The following is a 15,882-nucleotide window of genomic DNA, read 5'->3' as shown; positions in this document are numbered from 1 at the left end:
TGTACTCTGCCATTGTTAAGAAAAATGTGGAAGAGACATGTATACTGTCTTAGCCTTACTTAGAGAAAGGCTGAATATAAATGTAACTAATAAATATTCACACACATTCAGATGAATTAAACAGGTAGTGAAGAAATGCTGCAAGACATCATTTGAGCTGGAGGGATGGGGGATATAATGAGATGTGTCATTCAGACAGCAAATCAAAAAATGTGAATGGATTTGGCAAAAATGAGAGATCAAACATGGAGATGCCAGCCACAGATACTGGTGAAACATCAGGAAGAAACTCTGCTAGAACATGGCCACACAGCCTGAAAAACCCACAAAAAGCTATGGATGCCGGCCATGAAAGCCTTCGACCAAACATGGTTTGTTTCTTCTTCCTATAAGTCCCTGAGGCAGTTGCAGCTACAACATGGGCTTAACTTGAATGTATGCAACCTACTCTGACATATACACTTCATGACTTCAGCATCAAGTCAGCCTATTTCCTCCCTCCTATCTGCTCTCTGTTTACTTGTGTAACATAATGTCTACTGAAGAGATTTAGTGAACATGAAAGCTTGCAAGATTTTTTGTCAACTGAAAGTTGCCCTACTAAATTACCACACTAATAGAGACCCCCTTCTTATCAGCCAACACACCTACCTTTCTACCTTCTGAGATCTGACTAAGACTAAAAACCACTGGATCGATGTGATCTTGTAATAATAAAGGGGGCAGAAGTTTATGTTATTCCAGTTAAATGTTTTTATTGTTATTGTTATTATTTTGTTTTGATGGGAGGGAGGGTAGAAAGTTGGGGGTTTGGGGGGACTGTTTCATTATTTTTTTCTGTGACTCTGTATTTGAATTTTTCCTTGCTGTTGCCCACCTCGATCCTTAAACGGGAGAGGCAGGATACAAATAAATATTTTATTATTATTTATTATTATTATAAGTTGACCAGCTAAGCAGATCCAGGACTGCAGTCACTGCTGCTAAGCCATGTGGCAGCTCAGACTCACCAATACGAAGGTATAATAGGGAATGTATTCTCAGACATCCTTCACCCAGGACTTATTGGCATCTAAAATGAAAGCTACCAACTCTACTGTTAACTGTGCAGGGATGGTGACTTGATTTTAACAGGGGAGAGACAGATTTAATGATGCTGTATCTTTAAGTTCCAGTTCTGTCAATGCTGGGAATTTTGCTCAACCTTAAAGCATATGGAATATCAAGTACCCAAATATCAAGTACCCAAATTTTGTGGCTGCAGGAAGCTTGGAAGTAAAATTCCCCAAACTCACCTGCTGGGAGTTCTGGGAGTTGTAGTTCAAAAAGTAACCCATCCAAGCTCTGCACAGAACACATATTAAGCAGGGAGTAAAAATACAAGGCAAGTGACCCTGTCATGATGGATAGTCTTGAAATGGAACCCCTGCCAAAAATGGGTCCTAATGTGGCTAGAAAAAAAATCTGCATAATATGGATTTCCAAGTTAGACTGTAAATTTTATTTTAGTTTTTATTAGTTAGTATTCTATTAGTTTTTATTAACACATAATTGCAGATTAAAATGCAACTATGTTGTGCCACATCATAACAGGGAAAAAACAGATTGAGTCTCTCTTATTTGAAATGCTTGGGACTAGAAATATTTTGGATTTTCTCAGAGATGGGACTCAAGTCTAAACATGAAATTGATTTATGTTTTGAATACACCTTATACACAGCTTGAAGGTAATTTCATACATAATATTTTTAATAATTTTGTGATTGAAACAAAGTTTGTATACACTGAACCAAAAGAAAGCAAAGGTGTCATTATCTTAGCAACCCATGTGAACAATTTTGGATTTATGGATATTTCAAATTAGAGAAGAGAGACTCAACCTGTACATAACTGTATTCCAGGCTGAAAATGTGGATAGAAGGCTTCCTCCCTGTCACAGCCAGGCCTGCCCTTCCTGTGCGCCTGGAGACGCTGGGAGGGGAAGGAAACATGGGCTAGTCTATGCTTGGGAGGGGAGAAAATCTTCCTCCTTTGTTGCCACTCTAGACACCAACTTCCTTCAGGGCTGGCCTCTGAGGAAACAAGTGGGGAAATGAGGTTGAAACAACCAGCAGACAGTCGGCGAAAAGAAAGAAAGAAAAGTCCTGCCTCACATTATAAGATGCCTCTAGGGCATTTTAATGGGGCTATTTGAGGCAGAGCCTAGACAATTTACTTTGTTCAAATGTAAACCCCTCATCCCATAACCAGCATGACCTAGGGGATTCTGGGAGTTGCAATATAGTTTCTAAGAGACTTGCTTCTTAGCAAGATAAATGGGTCTTTCATAGTTTTGGAAGAACGCACTTTTTTCTTGCAGCTTCATTAATTTGAGGGGTAAGCCTGGAATGGTCTGGACAAACTAAGACTTAACTGGGAGGATACACAAAGGGCCTTCTTCTTCTTCAGCCTGGTCTGTCCCTTCCCACCCTTTTCCTCCCAAGGAAGAAAGGCTGTGGCAGTGCTGGTGGGGAGACATGTGCTTCCATTCATCCAGTTTCTCTCCTCTGAACTAGTTCTTCAGCCTTGTAAACAGGATTCAACCCTTGCAAAATAGCTATGGACACACATATCTCCACTTATATACATTGTGTACCGATCCTCGCAATTCACATTGCGCTAGAGCTTGATTATAGGGAGTTATTAATATTTCATTGCAAGTGATGTCATAAAAACTACATGGTACCTACAAAGCTGTAAGCAACTCTTAAAATGGATGTTCATCCATTTTTTCTTCTGAGATATTATATCTCCATTTCAGAATGATGGTTTGGATAAAGCAGTTTCAGTTTTATCCCCCCAATCCCTGTTTTCAGGACACAGCTGTCTTGGATATCTATGTGCCTTCAGGTCACCTGTTGACTTATGATGACCCCATGAATTTCTTAGCAAGGAATAGCTACAAGGTCGTTTTGCCAGTTCCTTCCTTTAAAGTAAAGCCCATTGCACATGGTATTAATTGGCAGTATTCCATCCAAATACTAACCATGGCTGACCATGCTTAGCTTCCTAGATCAGACAGGATCTGGTGCCTTTGGAGTAAGTTTACGCACAAATTTGTCTCAACACTAAATTACAGAAATCTTAGTTAAATTAAAACCCAAACTATTTATAGGTTAATAAAGAGCTGCAAATTACAAAGAAAAGAAATTCCAGCCAAACATTAGGAAGAATTTCTTTACTGTAAGAGCTGTTCTATAGCAGAACAGACTACTTCTCAGGGTGATGGATTCTCCTTCTTTGGAGGTATTTAAACACAGGTTGGATGGACATCTTTCAGGAGTGTTTTAGTAGTGCAGGGGGTAGATGGCCCTTGCAGTCTCTTCCAACTCTAAGTTTTTAGGTTTTGAACTTTAGACTCTTTGTCAAAGAAGCCTACCTGTTCTTTGAAGTGGGCTGTCCCATATATGAAAAGTACATGACAATCAGTCCTGTGCAGTCTCTCAAGCAAGGATGTCCTTGCCTTTCCTCAGGTCACTCTTGGCACCCAATCCTGAGATATAATTAACATTAACAGGTCTGATGTCATCTGAGCAATTCATATATGCAAACACATGAATTTGTGCTGAATCTGTGGGCTACAGGTGCCAGTGTTATCATCTTAGTGTGTAGGTGTGTGAGAGAAGACCAAGTATAGACTTACCTGGTGCTGAAGAATCTGGATGAGAAGAATCAGGAATGGCTTTATCTTCATTAGATTTCACTGAAACAAAACAACACACAACAATATAGTTGATACACATTAGCACCGTTTTCCCTTTGGAAGGTCTATGTCTCAATACTCCTAATAATTTTCAGGGAGCCTTATTACACATCCACACACATTTCAATAATCTTAAGTATTGTTTATGCAACTCAAACATTATTAACAATCCTCTTGGTATCAGTCCTTGCATGCATAGTAAAGGAGTTTGACATTTATTTATTTATTTATTTTATATCCTTCATTCTCCAACACAGAAGCCGAGATAGCTCACAGTGCAAGTTAAAACAAAATAAAGATAAAACAATTTCTGACACAAATGTTAAAAAATAAACCAAAATCAACAATATTTTTAAAATGCTAATTTAGAATTCTGGCTCACAAATTTAAAACTGTTTTTAATAAATAAAAATAAAACAAAATGCTGAAGACAAAAGTACAACACTAGGCAGGACTAAAATATTTCACTTTGAGCTACCTCCTGCTAAAAGGAGATGGAATGTCTCCTGGATAACAATCATTCGGTCAAGACAAGGAAAATAAGTTCCACTAAGGTCAGTAACAGATTTTTGTGAAGCCAACAACCTTATGAAGCCAACAACAAACATTTTTCATACAACCAGAAAGAAGGCTATACACATGTACATCACCAAATGGCCAACATAAAAATGAAATAGATTATATAATCGGAAGTAAAAGACCTGGTGCCAACTGTGGTACAGATCACGAATAGCTCATATCGAAAATCAAAGTAAAACTCAAGAAGAAAACTAAATCAATCATCATACCAAAATATGATTTAAACAATATCGCCACAGAATTCATTAATATACGGAAAGAAACAGATTTGCACTACTAAGCATAATAGATAGTGAACTGGAAGAGCTTTGGTCTGAAGCCAGGGACATAATAAAAGAGGAATACAGACAAAGACACTTCCAACAAACAAAAAGAAAGTGAAGAAACCATGGATGACAGATAAAATGCTACAAGCAATAAAAGAAAGGAGAAAAACAAAACAAAAAGGAGATAAGAATAAACTAAGAACCATGAACGCAACAGTACAATGGCTAATGCGTAAAGATAATAAAAAATACTACAATGACCAATGCAGAGAAATAGAAGACAACAAAAAGGGAAGAACGAGAAACCTATTCTACAAGATTTGGGAAATCAAAGGAAAGTTCAAACGAAGGACTGTGACACTCTGGCGGGATACAAACCGCCATATAGTACGTATTCTATACGTACTAGGGTTAGGAAGGGGCGGTGCTTCCGCACCCCCCTAACACTAGTACGTATAGAATACGTACAACATGGCAGCGCCCCTTCCACATGGGGGCCGCCATGTTTACGTACTGGACGCATAGCGTCCAGACGTGTTGCGGCGCCTATGATGTCGCGAATGCGCCAGCGGCGCCTTGCGACGTCATAAAGGCGCCGCAAAAAGAAGCTCCGAAATGGAGCTTCTTTTTTGCTCCGCGCGGGAGCCGTGCGGTTTGGCTGCTGCAGCTCCTGCGCAGAGCAAATGGCGCCGGCGGGAGACCGCCGCAAAGTGGCGGTCTGTATCCCGCCACTGACAATAAAAATAATAGGGATAAAGGAAGAAATAAAAAGATGTTGGATGCAATACACAGAAGGGTTATATAAAAGAGATGATAAAATGAATGACATGTGGAACAAAGAGCTGTATGAAGATGAACCTCAAATTCAAAAAAGCGAGGTAGAAGCTGCAATAAGAGAAATGGTAAAAAACAAGTCTCCAGGAACAGCAAGCAGTTCGTAAAAAATAAAGGAAGTACAATTGCTAGCTCCATTTGACGGAGGTGTTGTTGATGTGTGTCTTCAAGTCATTTCCAACTTATGGCGATCCCAAGGCAAACCTATCATGGGGTTTTCTTACAGAGAAGGTTTGCCTTAGACTTCACCTGAGGCTGAGAGCATTTGGCTTGCCCAAGGTCACCCAGTGGGTTTCATGGGCGAGTGGGGATTTGAACTCCGGTCACCAGGACTGTAGTCCAACATTCAAACCACTATGTTGGCTTTAATAGTTAAGCAGAAATTGAACAGGCACTTTTGTCAATATAGAAAAGTTGCATACGCATTGATCTTTGTGGTCAGTCTAAACTTACAAGAAACCTGTCTTGCTCTATATTCTGAAGAATAATTTGAAACTACCTCTCCCCAATATGATGCACTCTTACAATGCCTTCATATTATCTTATATCTTTATTTCAGAAATTCAGCAAGGGATCAGTATCCCATGGCTGCAGGGCACATGAAAATTGCAGGGGTTTAAGTTCATTTTCTAACCCACCCTACTGAAATACCTCTGAGGTTCTTCATGCATCTTTCGTAATATTTATGGCATTTGAAAAATCTCTCCCTATCACTTTGCCCTTGCTTCCACTCAAGAATCTCCAAAGTTAAAAAAACAAACTGTGCCCTGATGACTTTATGTCTTATGAAGCAAACTGAGTAATTTTAAAGAAAATGTGAGACCAGTCCAGTAAAAAAATATGGAGTGTCCAGTAGGTGTAATTTATCTTATTACCACACACTGTTATCATAAGGTAAGTTGCAAAGCAGGGCTGTGGAGTTAATACACCAAAACTTCGATTCCAACTCCTTCATAAATGGTAAATATATATTAACCAGTAATAACATGTTTACTGTAGTAAAGCTGTGGCTGAAGGCATTTAATCATTGCTACATGAATCATCAGGCTACTTAGACTGATAGAACATAAAATATATTTATCTTAGTAAAATTTCAGAACAAGAAAATTCTTGTAAATTTTAAAAAGGGAAACGTAAGTACAAAATGATATATTTATCATATAATATTACACCACATAGTAATGTTATAATAACACACACACACACACTATATGGTAAATCTATTTTATACGTATATTTTACCATTTTAAAATTTATTAAATACCTAGTTTGTTTTGTAGGAATTTAGGAAAGTTTTCCTTTAAAAAAATATATGTTATTTTTTAAAGGCAGAATCTGGAGTCTATTGACTCTGACTCCACCCAAAAGTGCTTCTGACTCCAACGCTCCAACTCCAATTTCACATCCCTGGTTGAAACTCTGTGACTTCAAAAAAATTAAAGCAAATTAGTAATCTTTATTTTGTGAACTTTGCTCTCTGTTGTCAATACAATCTCCCCTCTACATTCTCGGCTGTTTTGTTTTACACGCACCACATTTAGCAGAATGAAGTGAACTGCCCAGACTATAGATAGGCACATTATGGCCTTATTCACTGCCCCACAACTCCTATAATCTCTCATTCACTTCATATGCTGGCTAAAACTGATAGGCATTGTAATCCAACAACATCTGGTGGACTATAACTTGCTTACACCCGCCCTCACACTTCCTCCAAGGAGAAGGTAAAGGGGTGATGATATGATAGCCTTGTTTAACTATTTGAAGGGATGTTATCTTGAGGATGGAGCAAGCTTGTTTGATGCTGCTCCAGAGACTAGGACACAGAGCAATGGATTCAAGCTACAGGAAGAGATTCCACCACAACATTAGGAAGAACTTCCAGATGGTAAGAGATGTTCAGCATAGGAACACTGATTATCACATGGAGGAGCAAAGCGGATTTCTCCCATCCTTAACCCATGGTATTCGCACAATTGGAGGGAAGATTATCACACACACACACACACACACACACACACACACTTATCAAGTTCTTCTCCCATCCATAAAGAGTAATGGACCCATCACTTGGTATTGATGGGAGTTCCCATTAATACCAAATGATGGGTCCACTACTCTTTACGGACAGAAGAAAAATGGGATAAGCAGATGGGGAGTGATAATATTCCCCTCAATCGTGCAAATACCACAGGTTAACAATGGAAGCAATCCGATTTGTTCTCATCTGATAATATTGACTATCTTTGGAGGTTTTTAAACAGAGGCAGAATGGTCATCTGTCAGTGGTGCTTTGACTGTGTCTTCCTACATAGCAGAGAGTGGGACTGGATGGGCCTTGTGGTCTGTCTAACTCTGATTCTATAACCCTGCACCAATTATTCCAAGAACAACAGTGCTTAACATGTGGCCGTTCAGATGCTGCTGGACCACAACTCCCATAATCTCTATCTGGTTATGACAGCTGGGGATGGGAGGAACTGCAATCCAACAAAATCAGGAGGAGCATCATAATCATGGAGGGTAAGTGAAGCCTATCCACAGCTTCAACCATCCACAGCCTGAATATATATATATATATATATATATATATATATATATATATTATTCCACGAAGCAAACCTTGATTTCCCCATTTTATATAAAGGACACCACTTCACTATGCCACTATATTTAATGGGACATAAGCACCCGTGGATTTGGTATCTACAGGGGATCCTGGACCCAGACCCCAGGGGATATCAAAGGGTTCACTATACTTCCTAAACCAGCAAATATTTCTGTCTTTATTTACATTAAGAGGGGATATTTGCAAAGGGTGTGTGTGATAAAAACATTCAAGAATATCACTTCTTTCTTGTTAGCCTCTCATCGGGTATTCGATTGTAAAACATGCTTAATGCAAATTAATATTTGGTTCCAATGCATACATTTGTTGTCTGACACATAGGGTGGGTGGGCACAAGTTAGACTAATAAGAAATAGATGGGAAGACATAATAGGTATGGAAAATCAAATAAGAAGTATTGAGGGCCACACATTTCACTAGAACAGTATCTTTCAAGCTCTGGCACCCTTCAGATGTTTACAATTTTAACCTTCAAAACCCAGGACCAGCATAGTCAATGGTCTGGTACCTGGTATCTGGAGTACCTAAGTTTGTGAACCATCACATTAGAAGCAATTTTACTCTTTAATTTTTATTATGTTTTATTTTACTCTTTAATTTTTATTATGTTTTATTTTTGCCCTTTAACAATCAGGGATATTAGAACTGATTCTGAATGAAACTGGATGTTTTTCTGAATGTTCAAAGCTACTGACATTTATAAAACATAATGATGTACAGATGTGGATCGGCTTTAGCAACTGGGCACTGCACACCTTTTTTGCCCTTCTCAACAACTGTATCTCATGTTTTTTTATCTTGCATTACAAGCATCTTCTTGACTGCTGCTCCCAGATTCTGGAACTCTTCTTAAAGTAAGGTTGGCTTCCTCTCTGTTGCCCTCCCACCACTAGGCAAAGACATTTTTGGTTAGCCTTTTGGCATGTAAACTACTCTACCACCAACATACAGTTTGCCTTCCATATCCATGGATTCTTTATCCATGAAATCAACCAGCCATGGCTTGAAAATATTCATATTATATATATATTCCCAAAAGCAAACCATGATTTTGCCATTTTTTATAAGGGACACCATTTTATTATGCCTTTGTATTTCATGGGACTTGAGCATCCAATGGATTTTGATATCCATGGGGGAGTCTTGGAGTCAAACCCCAGCAGATACCAAGGGCCCACCATACATTTAGCTGCTTGGGTGCTGTCTCTGCTTCAGTTTTATTTTTAAAACACTGACTTCTATGTTGTGGTTTGACCAAGACTTGCTTTTAATTCTCTGTTTGAAGTATTCCTAGCCATTCTTAGGGTCTGTTCTAGGTCAGAAAGAAGGTAGGATACATATCTTTAAAAAAAAAAAAGTGATGCTTCCTTCTACTCCCAACATTATTGTGTAATGGTGCATGCAATGACATGATTTCAAAAATAAGGTAAGTTCCACTAGATGTGAAATTAGTTACATCAGTGAAATTCCCACTGGAGTGGAAACCTAGACTCTCAGTGAACTTTTGTGGACTACAGCTCCCTTTACCAGGCATATATTTTTGGCTCAAAGAGACCAACATGGGTATCTCCTTTTGAATACAGTTTCAGAAGCTGTTTACCATAAAATATAGTTTGGCCTTTAGGGTGAGGCCATAAACCAACTGAGATACAGATACACAAGTTATGCTTATTTCTAGAAGCTTTCTGTTTCCCAAATAAACTATAAAATGTGGTAAAGGGCAAGATAATCCAGAGAAATAGTGCTATGAACTTGCTAGAAATAAACCGCAGCTGCAGTGCATTCCACTACACATTAAATTTTGCACAACTTCATCAAGGATTAAGAGAGAGGATGATCTATTGCTGACGGAGAGATAACATAAAGCATAAAGCATTTTCTTAAGACTATATAGACAATATAGTCAACATATTTTTGGAGGCTTGGGAGGGAAAATTGCTAAGGAAGCAGACCAAAGTCTGTGAAAGCTAAGGCTACAACTTCTTTTGCACAGGATGCAAAGGGATCTTGCAGCACCTTTGAGTGTGCGAAAGAAGTGCATCCATGCATCTGAGAGAAAAGACCAAGAGCCCATACAGACTGGTGTTATATGCCGGCATGGGGGTGGTGTGACATAAACACGCCGGCTGCCCCCACCCCGGCGTCACACTGTGCACCCAACCACACGGCTGGGGGCATGACGGCGCTCTGTTGATGCAATGTTTAAAAGCTCTGCGCCAAAGGAGCACTGAAAAACCACCACCACTGTGGATAGGGCGCCCTTTCCGCAGTGCAAAAAGGAGCTGCTTTTTGCAGCTTCTTTTTGTGCTGCAGAAAGGACAGATTGGGGCCGCGGTGTGTAGTTGCTGCAGCCCCGATCCAGCAAGGAAAGGGGTGGCACGGAACCACCACTTAGGGACGTCTGTTGAGCTCCTAAGTCTATGAAAGCTGATATCATAACTTATTTCACACAGTGATAGAATTCAAAAACATAGCCGTGTTAGTCTATAGAATCAGTATCTAAAGAGATCTTGTAGCACTTTTGAGACTAATTAAAGAAGTTGGCAACATGAGCTTTCGTAGACTTAAGTCTACTTCCCTAATACTTTCCAAATGCATCTGAGGAAGTAGACTTAAGTCTACGAATGCTCATGCTGGCAACTTCTTGCTTTAGTGTCTCAAAGGTGCTACAAGAACTCTCTAACATATTTTTTTTCACAGTTGGTCTCAAAGATGCTATAAGATCCCTTTGCATGCTGATTTTCTAGCCAGTTTTCTTAGCAGTGCCATGCACTGTATTACAAGAACAGGTCATCTGGAATGGGGAAATTCTGCAGAGACCATTTTCTCCTCCTCAGAGTAAGAGTCACTAATCTGGGGGAAAGGCATTCCAACACCCTCATGATGTTCAGAAATTTTGACAGAACTGGCAGCAAAGACAGTGAGCTATGAAGTCATCAATTAGTGTGCTGAGGGTCCACTATATTTCCTAAACAATAAGCAGTGGTCCCCTGTCTTCCCAGAACAACTGGGGATGACATTACAGATCCTATATTTGCACTTCACGCTAAGCCATTATGTTACATTAACCACAGTTTGTGGCTTTAGTCATGATTTGTTCTGCAGATACCTATACAATCTACAATTTGCTTCTCAATTTTTTGCTGTTATTTTCCATTTTGTCCGCTTCTCTTTATAGACGGGTAGATGAGAAACAAGCCAGGATTTCAGGGTCATATTAAGAGGTAAGCCACTGAATAAACAAGCCAGGGTTCATTAGTCAACAAGGCAACTGGGCTGTAAGGACACACCGGCACAACAAGCCAGAATTCAACAATGCAACTCGGGTTACTGTTATATAAACTCATATAATTTCCTACTGAATAAACTGAGAGCTGCAACCCAGCATACTTAGCTCAATGACATTTTACTTTTGAACAGACATGCATGGGATGGCACATGTGCAATTTAACCTGCAGGTACTATTATTATTATTATTATTATTATTATTATTATTATTATTATTAACCTTTATTCCCCTACCCCCCCTCCCGCTTTTAATGTGTTGGACTTCCTTTCAAAATTAAAATCACAAAACCCTTGAGACAGGACTCTACAAAATTGCTTATCTTTCTGAACTGTCATACACAGTACAGTACTACAAGCATAAACGCAAGCAATCCTTAAAACAGTGAGCTCAAATTTTAACCATATTTGGATTTAAAATTTAGCTGAAATTGCTCCATGGCTTGATTCTTGTCAAGAAGCTAACTATAAAGTAGCTTTACATTAGTCTTCCCCAAACTAGTATTTTTCAGGTATGTTGAACCACAACCGTTGCCATACCCACCTAACATGTGTATGGCATAACCATGCCAGCCAGAAGTGATGAGAAATAGAGTCCAGAAGGCACTCTGCTGGGGAAGGCTGCTTTTGGCAAAGAAAGAAATAGGGAGGAGGATTGAGTTTAGTGGCATTTACTCCTGAGTAAACATGTGTATAATTTGCAGCAGTAAAGTTTTCTGAGAACTTGTGGGATTTTTTTTCCACGTCACAACTTTTTTCAGTATGGCCAGCTTTGTTTACACATTCTGGCCTCTGTTTTGATTTCATAGAAACTGTTTTCTGGGATTGCCACTTCAAACCTCCTCCTCAGAGGCACCAGAATGTAACATTCCTTTATTTCTATTTTAGTGCTCTTCAAAAAGGGAGGGGGGAAGCACTGTTTATGACTTGCAGCATAGTTAATGAATATGCAATGCAGATGCCCCAGCAGCAAACTTGTGTGACTCAATATGCTCTAAACCTGTTTTGCTACAAGAACAGAGCAACATTTGCAAGTGTAAATTTAAGGTCCTGTTCACACAACAGCCACTCTGCTGTGCAATAAAAGTTATCAAAACAAGACAAGTGGGACCACTAAAAAAACAAAAAACACCACAGTGTGGAGTGTTTCTATTCATTGTTCCAGTCAGACATGTCCTCTTCTTGGAAATGCCATTCCGTTTTTCCTCCCACAGTTTTCATTTTTTCCTCTCCAATGTGGAATCACAGCCAGTGACCATGCTCAATCCTAAATGGGATGTTTCCCCCTCATTTCTAGATATTATTTTGTACTTCTGTGAATTTCTCCTTAGGACCACTGATGCCATTTCCCTTGGTGTGTGGATAGGAACATTTTGGCTGCACAAACAAGAACGCTGCTATCTGAGTATGTAAGAAAGACGATAGGGAATGACTACTTTGATTGACCTCAAATACTAATATACATGCTTTTGTTGTTGCTGTGCTCCTTCAAGTCATTTCTGACTCATGCGACCCTAAGTCAAACTTATCACAGTGTTTTTCTTGGCAGGCTTTGTTCAGAGGAGGTTTGTCAATGTCTACCCCTAAGGCTGAGAGAGTGTGACTTGTGGGTTCTATGGCTGAGCTGAGAATCAAACCCTGGTCTCCAGATCCGTAGTCCAATGTTCAAACCACAATGCCAAGCTGGCTTTATACATACTTATAAACTTTAAAAATCTGTCTAAACTCATGATTATGTTTAATATATTTTTAGCTTATTTAAATTATCATTATTAATTGAAATTTATGTGATCTCTTTTTGTTAATTTTACTTGTAAGCTGCCCTGAGATCTAGTTGATGTAGGCTGGGGTAGAAATATTTAAATAAATAAATAAATAAATAAATAGAGCGATAAATAGTAAATGAAGGATGTATCCAGCATCTTCTGCTTTTCCTCTGAGAACACATGCCTGAGGGTCCATTCACACAACACAATTATAGCACTACAGTTCCACTTTTAACTGTCATGGCTCCATCCCAAGGAACCCTGGGGTTTGTAGTCTGATGAGGCACTATAGCTCTCAGGCTGAGAACTCTAAATATCCCACCCTAAATGGCAAATCCAAGGATTCAATGGGATGGAACCATGGCAATTACAGTGGAAATGTTGTGGTTTGAGTGTTGGATTAGGACAATGGAGACCAGGGTTCAAATCCCTGCTCGACCACAGAAAAGTACCGGATGATCTTCGGCCAGTCACTTACTCTCAGCCTCAGAGGAAAAGAATGACTAACCCCTTCTGAACAAATCTTGCCAAGAAAACATGATTATAGGTTTCCTTTAGGGTCACTGTAAATCAGAAACAACTTGAAGCAGCCCAACAACATAGCACTACAGTTGTTCTTCCACATTTGTGGCTTTGACTTTTGCGGCTTTGATTATTGATGTATTTGACTAATATGATCTCTCTAGGAATCTCTAGGTCCTCCACTGTGACTCTATGGTCAATGTCCACCAAAAGTCGCACCGGAAGACCTACAGATTCTTAGGGAGAACATTTTTCTAGACATTTGTAGGTCCTGCAGTACAATTCTATAGTCAGCCTCCAGCAGATGTTGACCACAGAGTTGCGCTGGAGGATCTAGAGATTTCCAAAGGTGTTCTCTCAGGTTAAAAAAATACAGTGTTTTTTATCTGTGGTTTTTCCATGTCCTGGACACCTAACCTCATTGAATGTGAAGGGTCCACTGTATTTGTGTAGTGTGTAAGGGCTCTTTCTTTCTCTCTGAACGAATCCTTGGTTCATCAACTACAGCGGTTCCTCCACATTCGCTGGGGTTAGGGGCAGTGGAAAACCCGTGAATAAAAAGCACTATGTTTTTAACCTGAAAGGACACCTCTCTAGGAATCTCTAGGTCCTCCTGGGCAATTCTATGGTCCACATCTGCCAGAAGTTAACCATAGAATTGCACTGGAGGACCTACAAATGCCTAGAGGTGTTTTCTCTCATAATCTCTAAGTCCTCCAGTATGACTCTTGGTCAATTTCCAATAGAGCTGTGCTGGAGAACCTAGAGAACATGCTAATCAAAACCACAAATGATCAAATCCGTAAAAGTCAAAGATGCAAATGTGGATGGCCTAGTCCTGCTTTCTCTGAGTGGCCACAGCTCTCTCAGGATTTGGGCAAAGCAGCCTTTTCAGCCCAAACTCACCATCCTCTCTGTTTTGGAGTGGAGCATAAATCTTTGGCTTGGAGTCCCTGACCTTTGGCTCTCCAGATGCTCTGAACTTCAAATCTTGTCAGCCCCACTCAGCATAACCGATGGATGACCAGGGACTATGGGTGTTGAAGTCCAAAAGCCTAAGGACCTGAAACTGACCAAGAGTCATACTGGAGGACTTAGAGATTATGAGAGAAAACACCTCTTGTGCCTGTTTTCAACACAGGCCTTGGAAAGCAAAGGGATCTTAGTGGCACCTTTGAGAGAAACTGAAAGATAAGTTGGTAGTGTGAGCATTTGTAGATGCTACTTCCTCAGACACAGGATGACCAAATGTCCTCACCTGAAAAGGAGGACTAGGCACCGTAGAATGTAGGACATTCAAGAAAAATGTAGGCCATGGCCAAATAAAAGCTAAAAAACACTCATATAAATAGAAAGCTATACTTTTTGGTCATGTTCAAAGTTGAGGACATTTTGGAATTCCTCCTGGACAGAAGGTTGGAATGTAGGACATGTTCTGGAAAAGGAGGGCATCTGGTCACCCTGCTCAGATGCTTTTGGTGGAGTGGAAAGACCAGGGGTGCTGCTAAGATCCCTTTGCATACTGATTTTCCAGATTAACACAGCTATGAGAACATGGAAAAGTTACATTTTAAAAACTACAACTCCCAGAGCCCCTCCAGCCACCCAGCATGGCCACACAGCTGGCACATGGAGGGGGAGTTTTAGTTGAACTTCACCACAAACTCTTAAAAGAGTGGTTCCCAAACTTTGGTCCTGCAGATGTTCTGGACTTCACCTTCCAGAATCCATGACTGTTGGCCAAGCTGGCTGGGGCTCTTGGCAGTTGGTCCGAATACTCGAATGACCAAAGTTTGAGAATCACTGGTCTAAAAATAAGCAATCCTTGCACTTTTACACCCAAGTGGGTTGTGTGTTGGACTAGGTCTCTGGAGACCAGGGTTTGAATCCCAGCTCTGCCATGGAAACCTACCTTGGGCAAGCCACACTCTTTCAGCCTGAGAGGATGGCAATTTCAACCCCCCTCTAAAGAAGAAACTCGCCAAGAAAACCCTATTGTTCAGTAACAACCATGGTTGAAACTGGACTTGCTATTTCATTTCCATACAGAAAATATTTTGAATCTGAACTGACATTCTCACATACCTATGGCATATAGGCATCTGAGGAAGTAGACTCAGGTCTAGGGAAGCTCATGCTGCCAACTCCTTTATTTCAGTTAGCCTCAAAGGTGCTACAAGACCTCTCTACATACTAAGAAAACCCTAGGGTTGCCTTAGGGTTGCCATAAGCCAAAAATAACTTTGAGGCACACAACAA

At 40.0% G+C, this 15,882-nt stretch overlaps 1 protein-coding gene across 1 annotated transcript in view; it reads right to left on the bottom strand.

Moving 5' to 3' along the window:
- TMEM123 (transmembrane protein 123) overlaps positions 1-15,882 on the bottom strand; it is a 36,712-nt gene that overhangs the window by 19,399 nt on the left and 1,431 nt on the right. Inside the window, exon 2 of the mRNA XM_089512758.1 lies at positions 3,683-3,742. Within this exon, the coding sequence (XP_089368884.1) occupies positions 3,683-3,742 (60 nt within the window). The remainder of the gene's footprint in view (positions 1-3,682; positions 3,743-15,882) is intronic.

Source organism: Sceloporus occidentalis, unplaced genomic scaffold (assembly GCF_023333645.1).
Source record: "Sceloporus occidentalis isolate IW3139 unplaced genomic scaffold, rSceOcc1.0.p SCAF_2, whole genome shotgun sequence".
NCBI classification, from domain to species: domain Eukaryota; kingdom Metazoa; phylum Chordata; class Lepidosauria; order Squamata; family Phrynosomatidae; genus Sceloporus; species Sceloporus occidentalis.
Note: the sequence above shows the minus strand (reverse complement) of the source record. Positions and strands in the feature narration are given on the sequence as shown.